Source organism: Cyprinodon variegatus, unplaced genomic scaffold (assembly GCF_000732505.1).
Source record: "Cyprinodon variegatus isolate N-32 unplaced genomic scaffold, C_variegatus-1.0 Scaffold255, whole genome shotgun sequence".
NCBI classification, from domain to species: Eukaryota; Metazoa; Chordata; class Actinopteri; order Cyprinodontiformes; family Cyprinodontidae; genus Cyprinodon; species Cyprinodon variegatus.
Window position 1 is genome coordinate 764807 of NW_015150708.1, and position 12791 is coordinate 777597.

General features: G+C 37.4%; 1 protein-coding gene across 1 annotated transcript in view; it reads left to right on the plus strand.

Moving 5' to 3' along the window:
• The first annotated feature begins 9753 nt into the window (after positions 1–9753).
• dbx2 (developing brain homeobox 2) overlaps positions 9754–12791 on the plus strand; it is a 9680-nt gene continuing 6642 nt past the window's right edge. Inside the window, exon 1 of the mRNA XM_015382331.1 lies at positions 9754–10144. Coding sequence (XP_015237817.1) covers positions 9877–10144 — 268 coding nt within the window. The 5' untranslated portion in view covers positions 9754–9876. The remainder of the gene's footprint in view (positions 10145–12791) is intronic.

Consider the following 12791-nt stretch of genomic DNA (forward strand, 5'->3'; position numbering starts at 1 on the left):
CCAAACATTCAATTCTCTTAATTTTGTAGTGTTCTCGTGGCTGCGCTGCTTCCATTAGATTTGCGTAGTTTCTATATTTTTTGTCCAATCAGATTTCATTACTGTGTGTTGCTATGTCAATCAAATCTTCGCAGGGCCTTCAGACTCAGCAGTGCTAGCGGATCTTACCTTAGCAATATTGGTTAGGAACATTTTCTTCAACCAATCAGATTTCAGATTTGCCTCACTGGGCCAGCTAGCGGGCCCACCACTACGTCAGCATTTTCTGTTCTCTGATTGGCCTCAGTGACTGATAACAAATGGAATGCAAAGACTTCCTGCAAAGACAGAAGGATGGATTTCATCCCTAGTGAACGTAATATATATTCTAATTTCAAGCTTTATGCGCTATTTTATCTGGTAATTAGATGCATATTGAATCTGAATATCCACTGTTTTGATTGGATTTTTCATGTTTGACACCAGGACTGTAATAAAAGTAGCCAACTGAGTTGTAGTCTGCATTTGAGTACTCCATCTTAGCCAGAATAAAGCTTCTGACAGAACTTGGTCTATTCCCAGAGAGGAAATGAGATCTCCAGATGTGCACAGTGACAAAGGGGACAAAGAGCCTAAATGCAAATGTGTGCCACAGTTTCTTCACTACTTCTGACACATTTTGAAAACCAGGATGTGTAATGGTTGAGTGGAGGTTTTGAGGACCCAAATGCAGAGACCAGGAGGCAGAGGTGAGTCATACAGATTTAATCAGCCAACTGGGGCAGAAAACAACAACAAAAAAAAATACAAAGAACCAAAAAAACGAAAATGTCAGTGAAAACTCACGTGGGGATCCAGAGATGAGGAAGCAACGAAACAACAAACAAGCAGTGACTGCAGAGGTGGTGTATATATGGGGGAACAGAACAAAGGATGGGCTAATGAGCTGAATATGGAGCAGGTGTGAGTGGAACTAACTAGAAGGAAGCCAAGGGGAAAGGATGCAAGCACAAGGTGGAAACAGAGAGTAAGTCAAGAAATAAACACTTACAGAAAACAACTTAAAATCCAAAGAAACTACAAATAAACTTCATCAGAGGGTAGAACCCTGACAAAATAACTTAGCTACCCACAAACTACTACAAGACCATAACTGAAAGCATCGATGTCTCAGTGTGACAGCGTGGTACGGAAACTGCACAGCGCAGGAGTTGTTATGAGGACAGCACAAAAGATTGTACCTCACCCCCGAAATGCACTTTGTCCTACTTCCATCAGGAAAATGAGTTAAGAATATTCAATCAAAAACAGTCTCTCTCCAAGCAGACCCCAAACTACCAGCCTATCAAGCCGCACTTTACGTATTAACTATATATCTCATTATATGTAAATATGTTTTCTTGTTCTTTAGGTTTCAGAAGGATGCTTGATTGTTTGTTTTTATTTTCTACTAGCATTTTAATGTAAGTCTGTGTATTTGTGAATTTTGTACTTTCGCAAAATGGTTATGGCTCCATAATGACAATAAAGACTCTTGGATTGGATTCTTAATTTCAAAATTTTTTTGTGACTTCTCTTACACACAATTTTTTGGCTTTATATTTATTCAGCATGCTTCCATTTCAAACACATGAGGTGCAACTTCTAAATCTAACATCAACAATATCTTCACGTAGTCTTTATAATTTCTAGCCAGATGGTTAAGAAATGAAGCCTTTTTAAAGGGGATTTGTCAGGAGCAAACTTAGACCTACTTCACTATCCCTGGATAGGCTCTCTCATGCTTCTTGTGTTGGTCTCCTAAAGTAGTGTGGACAAGTGTGCACCAGCAGCAGTGATTCTGGGGACAGTTCCAGATCCATGACAGTACTTGGAGCACCAATCTGTCTTTCATTTAACACCTCATTGTTCAATGCTAATTGACATGTATTTTCATGATTTATGCAAAACAGATCTACTTTGACAAATATGTTATCTGTTAATATAGCTCTTCTAATGCTCACAGTATGCTCACGCAGTGAGTGGCTAATGGATAGCTATTGTCAATAACACAGAGGAGAGCAGGGGCTCTTCATGCAGTGTCACATCTGCAGAGCGAAAAAGGCCGCCAACCCTCTATTCATAATTAATAAAACTAGATTTCTTCTGGGTGCAGACACAGGGAATGTAATTACTTTCTATTGCCCACAAGTTGTCATTTCCTAAAGTGCCATCAGCAAAACAAGACTCATTAAAAATGTGCACTCAGAAAAAAAAGAAAGAAAAGTAATAAAGGTGCATGGTAAAACACACTGACATTGATCTTGTATATGAACGCACACACATATACACCCACACAGAGCAAATCTCTTTGGGCAAGGGCAGAGCAAAAGTGGAAGTCCTTTCTTTCATCTCTGTGAGAGTCAAATAGGTGATGCATTACAAAGCTCTGAGGGGCTTGTTCACTTTGGCTATAAGTCAGCGATATCGACATATCAATGCACTGATGAAATGAAAAGACTGCCTTCATATCCAACAAGCTTTATATTTGAACCAAAAAAAAAATAAACGGATCTATCCTGAGATTCATTCACTGAGACTTATAAACTCTGTTATACTGACATAATTGGACATGAAATAATTATATTAAAACTATGACAACCCAATGTATTAGTTTGCTCTTTGATGTGTTTACATTTCTTACTATGTAATTTAAAAAAAAAGTGCTCTATTTTAAAAGAATGTAAGATAAAGCAAACAATGCAGAAATTAAAATGAGAATTAAATAGTTATATAGGAACCAAAGGTCCTGTCATTCAAATGAAAATATGTTTTTATTGTGAAATCCGGGTGACTTTTTTAACCTAAACATACCAGTGATTGTTCCTCTTGTTTTTTCACAGCCATCTGGTGGAAAAGGCAGTGAGCTGCATCTCACTGAAGCAGTACTGATGTCAAACAGACAGTGTCACCCTCTGGCCATGTTATGGCTAAACAGAACCTGATGGGTAATAATTCAGGAGCATGAGACAAATCTAGATTCTCCTGAATGAAAAAAAGGCTCTTTAAAACAAATTTAAAATATCTGATTTTGTTTTAGCTAATTTTTGTTATTTATATAAAAAAAACAGTCAAACAATTTCAGTTTTAGGGTAATTGCATGATTTCTACAGTAGAGAAGATATTCTGATCTACATCTTATCATAATATACCCATAAAGCTGGTGTTTCCTAGGGCCGATTAAAGTTTAGGGCATAGATGTAAAGTGAAAAGGTAACATATTCAACAAAGAATAAAAAAAAACTGAGATCACATTTAAACTCATTTGATCTGTGCCACTTTGTTGTAGCTTTGGCTGTATGTTTAATGTTACTGTCCTGATGGAAATTCAAATTTGACCCATAATGGCGGCAGTTAGCAGTTTGGGTGTAAGCAGGTGTACCTGAGTTTATTATTAGCCTCATCTGATCAAATCCAGAGCACCTTCATTCACAAGTTTGTAGCGTCTTTTACATCACTTTAGGTAATATCCTGTCAGGACTTCTCTGGCTTTTTCCAAAGAGGCAAGCTTTGTGGAGTGCACAACTAATAGCCTTCCCTACAACTGATTTATGATTTTTTTAAGCTTTGGCGTTATAAAGGTGGGGAGTGGCGGCCGACTGGTTAGAGCTTAGAGCTCGGAATCCTGAGGTTCTGAGTTTGAGCCCCACTCCCACAGAGTACAGATCTGCGTCCCTGAGCAAGATCCTTAACCCCACACTGCTCCCCGGGCGCTGCACAATGGCAGCCCACTGCCCCCCAAGGGGATAGGTTAAATGCAGAGAGTTAATTTCACTGCTCTGTACTTGTGACAGTGTAATGACAATAAAAAGTTGGGGGAAAAAAATGAATAAATATTGTGTGTGGGGGGGGTGCTGTTGCCTGCCTTTTTTTCTATTTCGGTTTTTCCACTTTATATAAGTCTCTATCCAATGTTCCAAAGAGATTAATGAGATAACAAAAAAGGAGTGGTCTTGCCTCATGTGATAAATCTTTGATCAGTATAATCCAATTTGAAAGCCACAAAAAGGCAATTGTTGTAAAAACAAATAATCCCTCATCGAGTAATGAGAGAGACTTAGTTAAATATAGGGATGTTGTTTTAACTCAAAGCTGTCACTCAGGTATCTCCACCAAAAAATGCTTTTTAACATCATTTTAAGGTAAATACTGAATTAAACTTCAGGCAGATCATCATAAAAAAATATTAGACTTAACAGATTTCATTTGTCATTTTGTTTACACAAGTGTAGAAAAAAAAATGTTTGGAACAGCTCTCTGGACAATTTCATCTTTTTTAAAGTGCAGCCTTGAAAAATGGTAAAAATGACTGTAAATTTACAGTTCTAAACTTGCTAGACCTGCATCCAGTGCTTCAAAGTCTCTTTCCAGAGGACAGCAAGGAGAACAGTCCATGGTGGGGGGGTGAGGGGTCATTGATGATGTCACAGGCTCGGGACACGCAGCGCTGGGATGAAATGTCTTTTATGGAGGAAAGAGGAGCCCTGATGATCTTCTTTGCTGTTCTCACCACCCTGCTCACTTTCTTCCAGTCTGAGGCGCTGCAGCCTCCACACCACACAGTGAGACAGCTGGTCAGAACGCTCTCTATGGTGCTTCTGTAGAAGGTGGTGAGGATGGGTGGGGGCAGGTGGGTTCTCCTCATCCTCCGCAAGAAGTACATGCACTTCTCTGCCCTTTTGACCAGTGAGGCGGTGTTAACATTCCAGGTGAGGGTGTCTGTGATGTGCACCCCCAGGAATTTGGTGCTGTTGACCACCTCTACAGCTGAGCTGTTGTTGACCAGTGGAGCGTGGTTTGGCCGGTTCTTCCTGAAGTCCAAGATGATCTCCTTCGTCTTCTCCACGTTCAGGATCACGCTGTTATCTCTGCACCAGTCCACCAGCTGCTCCACCTCCTCTCTGTAGTCCTGGTCGTTGTTGTCTCTGATTAGGCCCACCACAGTGGTGTCGTCTGCAAATTTCACGATGTGACTGGTGGTGAATCTGGGGACGCAGTCATGTGACATCAGGGTGAACAGCAGGGGGCCCAGGAAGCAGCCCTGAGGGGAGCCTGTGCTTAGACTGATGACATCAGAGGTGTTCTGACCAACCCAGACTGATTGAGGTCTGTTGGTGAGGAAGTCTAGCAGCCAGTTGCGGGGTGTATTGAATTCCAGCTGTATATATATATATATATATATATATATATATATATATATATATATATATATCTTTTCCTGGGACTAAGCAATCCCCCTACCCCGACTTGCTCCCCGGGCGCCACACAATGGCAGCCCACGGCTCCCCAAGGGGATGGGTTAAATGCAGAGGTACATTTCCCAAATATGAGATCAATAAAGTTCAATTATTAAATTATTATACATATATAGATATAGTTGTACTATTTCCATCCTTAGAACTAAAAAGTATTTTATTCAAATTTAATATAATAGACACAATATATCACATTAAGGTGATACAATCATGTATATTTGATTTGCTTACATTTCAAACCTTTAGTTTGAAGAAGACTTAAAGATCACTGTCATCCAAATACTAAACTTAGACCAAAAAAAAAAAAAAAAATAGAAGACTAACATAGAAATTTTGTTTGCTAAGAGATTTTAGAGAGGCTTAAAAAAAAGGTCAAATTATCTAAAAGTTTAGAGCAATCATAAATCCCTGCCAGTATATTCAGGTCTGGCCATCAAACCCAGTTTATTCTAAAAAAAAGTAAAATAAAATTGGCTCATAGAACATAAGAAAGAGAGAGCAAAGCTTCCACCGGGGGTATGCCAGGAAAAAAAGTATGAAAAATGAAGTCAAGACTGAACGTTTCCAGAGAAAACGTCTAAAAAGATAATGTATAACATATAGTTGTAAAATTTTGGACAGGTTAATCTAAAACTGAAATATCGGGGCAGGAGAACAGAAGATCATGTTTGGCATAAACACAGTAGAGCTTCCCTGGTTTCAATTACCAAGCTTGGTCCAGGAACTGTCCTGCTTCACAGATGCTTTGCAGCAGCACAAACTGACCTGCTCATACAATCAACCCTTAACTCTACCACGTATTAAAGGGTGTCTGCATGAGGAACATCTAAGGCCATGTGTAATTGACTGGCTAAAACTAGGACATTGCAACAGAGAAATTGATTTATGTATGTACTGATGCATTTATGGATGGAGCCAACAAAATGTAACTATCCAAATGTGGACGCATTATAATCAAAGTATGCATGAACAAATGGTGAGCTCTACTAGACCAAGGAGGCAGTGCGGTTGCTCCACACAGTCCCTCCCATTCCCCCTAGATGCCATTGTGAATGTGTGCAGTGAGCTGGCTCATTGGGACCTCACCATGAATAGCCTGCACCCATTCACTCAGCACACAGAAGCTCATTAGAACTCTATAGATGCACAATTGTGAGCCTCACATTAGAAACTTCCTCCTGTGGGACACAGACACCACACACAAAGTGCCAGTTTGCTGCTATGCTAAGCGCATTGTCCACCTGATTCATAGAACCTGGCCCTCCATTCACAATATTAAGTTCGAGTGGTGGAATATCAATTGCGTGTGCAATGGACCGGTATCTTTTTAAGAGCTTTTCTGGGTTTGAAAAAAAGAGAGAAAAGGGACATTAGCCGCTCTGCAGAGTGCTAGCTTTCAACAGATCCATTGTGAGTTGTTTGAATGCAGGGACCCCTATTTTTTCCCTCCATTCTCGACAAGAGGTGGGCATCAAATAAATTCACATGAACTTGCTTCAGGGTGCTTCTAAAGCCTACTGTTTAGGAATAGCCTAATTAAACCTCCCCTTTTCTGGGGATTTTTATTGGAATCTGGCTAATTACACAGCGCTGAATCTTAATATATGCCCTTAGCTTCGCCTTTTAGTAGAAGACTGGAGCTCTGTGAGACAAAATCGAACTGAAATGTCACGCAGCACTTTATACACTTTCGTTTCAGTTTTGTCGAGCGGGTCAAAGTTAAAACTGAACTCCGAGCTTCAAAAATCTCTCCAAAAAACAGCCTTCTCTCCTCTTTTCTTATCATATTACCAAATGATTCAACAAACAAAAGGCTGATGGTGGGCCATCACAGCCCCTGGTCTGTTTGTTAAACATGTTAACACAAACTCTCCACACAAAACCAGGTAGAGCACAGAGGCTCCCAACACTGGCGGTGTTAGCAGACACAGAACACTCTGCTTTCTCCACCAGTCTGAGGAATAAAAACCTCAAATTTGATTACAAGCAACCTTTGGCTCCCTGGCCATTATACAATAAGCCGAGCTGTCTGGGCCAATTTCCATGCTCAGCATGAGGTATCAACACGCGTGGACTGGATCTATCAGACGCCTGCCTCCAGACACACATCCACACACACCCCCACACACACACTAAGGATCATTAGTTGCAGTGTGAAAGGTTGCGCTAGCATCTCATTGGATGTGTTTATTGCAAAACCTGACAAAATTATGTCAGCGTGTTTTCCTCAAACAACCAATTTTATTCGAAAACTGCAACAAATATGATTGAAGCTGCTACCCAGGTAATAACATAAAATATACTCCCTTTTTTCTGCAATAAGAAATTTGCAATTTGCATAATATGTTGGAAATTGTTACAGTTCATCTCTCTGTTTATACTCATTATTAAGCTACAGCAATAGAAAATACAATGAAGTGGAAGTGAAAAATTATGAGAATAGACACTATTAGTTACTAAATATTGTAAAAGATCCATAGAAATTGTTGAATGTATACTGCTAAAAAAATAAACCTTGAAAAAAAATATTTTAAAGGACTCAATTTCCTGTAGAACTGCTGCAAATTGCTATGTTTACTATAAGTTAAGGCAAATCCTACCAGCTAGCACCAACATCCATACACTCACAAAAACACCTTTATCATCACCTCCAAATGCTAGGAAATTAGAACGTTGTTCAGAAAAGCCATAGTACAGGATTAGAGAGAAAACAAGATCATCGTGCTGCAAAAAAAAAAAACGGTCTGAAACAGCTTTTACATGATTAATATGCAGTGAATAAGGATTGGAATTTAAAAAATACAATTTAAAGTCACTGTTTGGATGGAGTAGCTGAAGCAAACAGTCAAATTCGGGCTGAAACAGCCTTTTTAACACTATTGAAACTTATGTTACCAATAAATAGCTTACAGAGGTTACAAAAGAAGTAAATGAGGGTAAAGTAAAAGGTTAAAAGTCAGGATGAGGGTAAAAAAAACATAGTGTTGTATATATCAAAGAGCAGTAGATAATCACTAACTTGGGTAAACAGGAGACAATACGGCATTCCAAAAAGGCTGCATACAGGCCAACAGAAACATTAAAGGAGTCACAAAAATCCTACCAAGCATTGGTTATGTCCTACATGTAACAACATTCCCCTCTGCTCTCTAAATATCTAGAGATATTTAAGTGATAAGCCAATAATATCTTCTATTCTGAAAAAGAATATCTGAAGTATTTTTTGGCTCAAATTAAACTGGAACGTTTTTTAACATGGAGAAAATGAACAGGTTTAAAATTCAGCCAGATTTGAACCAAAACCTTTTGGTTGCCAAACAAGCTGATGATAAAGTTGTTTATTTTATTTTTTTTATCTGTTGCTGTCACATCACAGTAAATTAACTGGCTTAAATACAACAATGATAATGTTTTTGAATGGTTAAGAAAGAATTGAAATCTAAGGGAACATTTGTTGGGTACTGTTAAAAGGGTGGTTGAACCATACCAAAATGAAATGGCAATAACTAAAAATAAAAGAGTATTTACATGAATAGAGCCAGATTTTCTTGATTTTTGAAATAGTTGTACTTTATTCCTGCTTTTTGCAATGCAATTTTTTTTTAGAAAGTATTTCAAAATAAAGGTGCCAGTTTCAAATTATTTCACTTTCTTTTATACAGTTTACACATCATTACCCCACTGTTTTTTTGTTGTTGAAAGAAACACACCTTTTTTTTTTGCTTTTTTTTTTAAACAAAAACCCGAATTAAAAAAAGATATATATACATATAGATATATATTTTTATTTCAGGTTTTTGTTTTGCTTTTTTGCTTAAAGTTACAATTTTGATTTTTTTATTAAATTTAGGTGAAATTCTCTATCTTATGATATATATATATATAAATATATAGATATATATATTCATTCTTGGCTTTTTTTCCAATTGTCCATTTCACATAACTGTGATAAGGACTCAATATATTATCATTTGTAATATTCAGTCTCTAAACCAAACTGTGTTTCTTATGTCTATGATAAAATGTTCCCATTTTAAGGGTAGAAAAATTAACAATGACGTTGTTCTTTAACCTTTATGTATTTAGAAACATTTGACCCATACTTTCCAAAAAAAAAAAAAAAAAAGACCCACAAACCAACGTGTCTGAGATTACATTGAAAAGGGAAACAAAGTGCATTTCCAATGAACTGCTGAGAGGTTTGTACCAGGCACAAAGGAGCTCTGAGGGAGGCTGGAAAAAAGAGAAAACTATTTACTACTGCAGAGGAGTGTTTGGTCCATGTAAAACTTCGGCCAGCACCTCATTGTCTCCCGTGTCTATCATTTAATAGGCTATTTGACATAATGAATGAGGCAGACCCACCTTCTGCCACTCCAGAAAGGCCCCAGCCTTATCTGAACTGAGAAACACATTAGAGCCCCTCAGCCAATCACATCACAGCCCTGAAGCAAAGTACAGGCCCAAAAGAAGAAGACCAGAAAACTTTTGTCTTCCTCAGAGTTTAATGAAGTTGGCCTGGGTCACCGAGCAAAGGATTAAAAGGGAATCTAGTGTCACTGAGCTCAACTGCTGAAGAAGAAACCGGAGGTGTGAGAGGAGGATGGTCCTGGTTCAGAGCTGCACCAGAAGGAATATGGCTGTAACTTTACCAGGTTTTGGAAGCTCTGGAAAGAGCTTTCTCATTGACAATCTATTGAAAACAGGAAGTCCCCGTGTCCATCCAGAGGGAGCAGCATGTGGGCACCTGAGACAACCTGAATGTCAGCGCCTAAGGAGGACCTGGGTACAGGAGCATGGAGCCCTGCAAACCTTGACCCAAAGTCCTCCACAGGGGAAAACCATGGGGGGACCACTTCTGCCTTGCTCAGGTATTATTCTTATTCTTACAATGTTAGAAAAAAATGGGTAAATAAAATTTAAAAGCTAAATTATCTGAATTAGTATAACTAGTGAACAACATAAGATTAAGAAAAACTGACAGAATGACTAATCAAACATAATTTTCTTGGTTAAAGTCATTCACACAGGCAGTAAGTTTATAAAAACGTTTTAAAGGTCAGTGGGAAAAGGTGAGATATAATTACTTATTGAAAACTACAATAAGAGGGAGAACTTAGGGGGTTAAAAATCAGCATTGATTACTGGGCAACTTAAAATTTTTACATTAAAAGATAAATACCAGAAAACAATTTGATTTGTATTGCTGTGGAGAGAAAGTATGAATTGATGCATTTACAAATACAAGTGTTTTTTTTACCTACGAAAACAATTTAAAAAAAGACACTTTTGGGTCCTAATTTTGTCCCAAGTTGAATTAACTCAAAGTTCATATCAGAGAAAAGACAGCCTGTTGTTTAATCATTCATGATTGCAAAACACTAAATATGAATATTAATTAATTTTGGGGTTAAAATAAATCCCTAAAACCTAAATAAAACCTAAACCTAAATTGAAAACAATGCTTGGTCTGCCTTTTATCTAAAATACATCCCTTTAACCTTTTCAATAATTATCTAACCCCTACAAGAAAGGGAAAAAAATAACAAAAGGAACCATAATTAAAGCTTTAATTTGTCAATTAAAAGAAGACACCCTTAAAAGTATCTATTTTGGTATCTGGTACCACAAAAATTGAGTGGAATCATTTTTGTTTTCCATCAGCAAACAATATAACTGAATAAATATGTGCTTAAACATTATTCCTTGTATAGGGAAGCAGCTGTTGAACCCACAGGATCAAGATTTTTTTTTTTTGTCTGTGTGTGTGTCTAGATACCTTAGATTTCTACGGAGCCGCTAAAGGGACATGGAGGGAAAAAATAAACTTTTGCGAGATCTCGCAAAACATAAACTTTTGCGAGATCTCGCAAAACTATTGCGGGATCTCGCAAAAGTATTGCAGGATCTTGCAAAAGTATTGGGGGATCTTGCAAAAGTATTGGGGGATCTCGCAAAAGTATTGCGGGATCTCGCAAAAGTTCTTTTTTTCCCCCTCCATGTCCCTTTAGGGGCTCCATAGATTTCCAAAAAGCTTTTTACCCAAAATTATTTTTCCTTTCGTCTCAATTTAAAATTTTTTTACTTGGTTTTGGCTTCAGTAGAAAAAAGTCAAACTATTACAATACTCTGCAGGCCAGACTCTGCTATTACAAACAACTTTGTCCTATCAGCTTCTAATTTCCACACATTCCTTCAATTTAGATAGTAAATCCAGTTTTATTACTTATGCCTGAATGGTTAACGGTAGAAACCACATTTCAAGCTGAACAAAAATAAATTAAGACTAATCAGTAACGAAGCTGCATTTCACTAGAAAGTCAGATTGATGAGGATGAGAGTATCAGCATGAGTGTAGAGAGGCTGAAAGAACAGAGGCAGATATCTGCCTTCATTTTCCAAGAGAAGGGAAGTAGTAGAGAATGAGGCCAAAGTCATTCTGTAAATGAGGGGAAGGTTTGTAGGGGTTATGAGCAAATGAGATCCAATAAATGTCACAGTGATGGCAAACTGTGACCTGCAAATTCAAGAGGTAACCTGAACTTTACTTCATCATAAAGCAACCATAAATTTTATCCTAATGAAAATGTAAAAATCAGTACAAAACTATTGGATGAGACTTTCATTTATCTTATAGGGTTATTCTAACATTAACTAAATACACCCGGCTATATTTAGAAATTAAACTTGTGGTGCGCTTACATTTGAAATGACATGAACAAATACATACACAGCTACAAAAATTTTTGCAGATGATTGAATTTTTTTAAAATAAACAATTTCATGTTATGCAATGTTAGTCCCTTCGCCGCCCCAAAAAACATTGCATTGGGTCTAACTTCTCATAAAACTCCAAACATTTTCTCTTAATGTTCATCCTTCTGCATGTTTCTTTTGGTTATCATGTTAAGACAAAGCAACCATTGTCATTTACCCAATCTGTAAAGAGGAAAGACAGCTGAACATAGTATCCAACTAAAGCCTGGGATACACAAGGCAGATGTTTGTTGATTTTCATAAGTTAAGAAAGGGCAGCAAGAAGAGCTGATCTAAACTAGCCCACAGTACAGCATAAGCAGTTTTTAAAAAGCTTTAAAAAACTGCAACTGTGGCAAAGAATGCTGAAAGAGTTGCTGAGTTATATGTAGGCAGAGATGGTACAAAACATCTGAAATTTTTATTAATGTGAAAGATGAATTATCTCTTTATTGTCTTTCGTCTTTCTTTCAACATCTTTAGTAGGGATGCCTGAACACTTTAGGGTTGAGAATAATATAAATGTCCATGAAGAAGATTAATCTTCAAAGAAACATGCTATTTTAGCAAAATAATGCAAAACACTATTTTCACAAAAATATATATTTAGCAAACATCTTAGAACAATTATCATAAATAAAGTTATGAAAAAGCTGACAGCTAAAGGAATTTACCTTCTTAATACAGCAATTCAAATTTGTCAAGCTTCCTGCTTTTTTTTCAAATATAAAAATAATATATGAAATAAAAAATATTTAAATT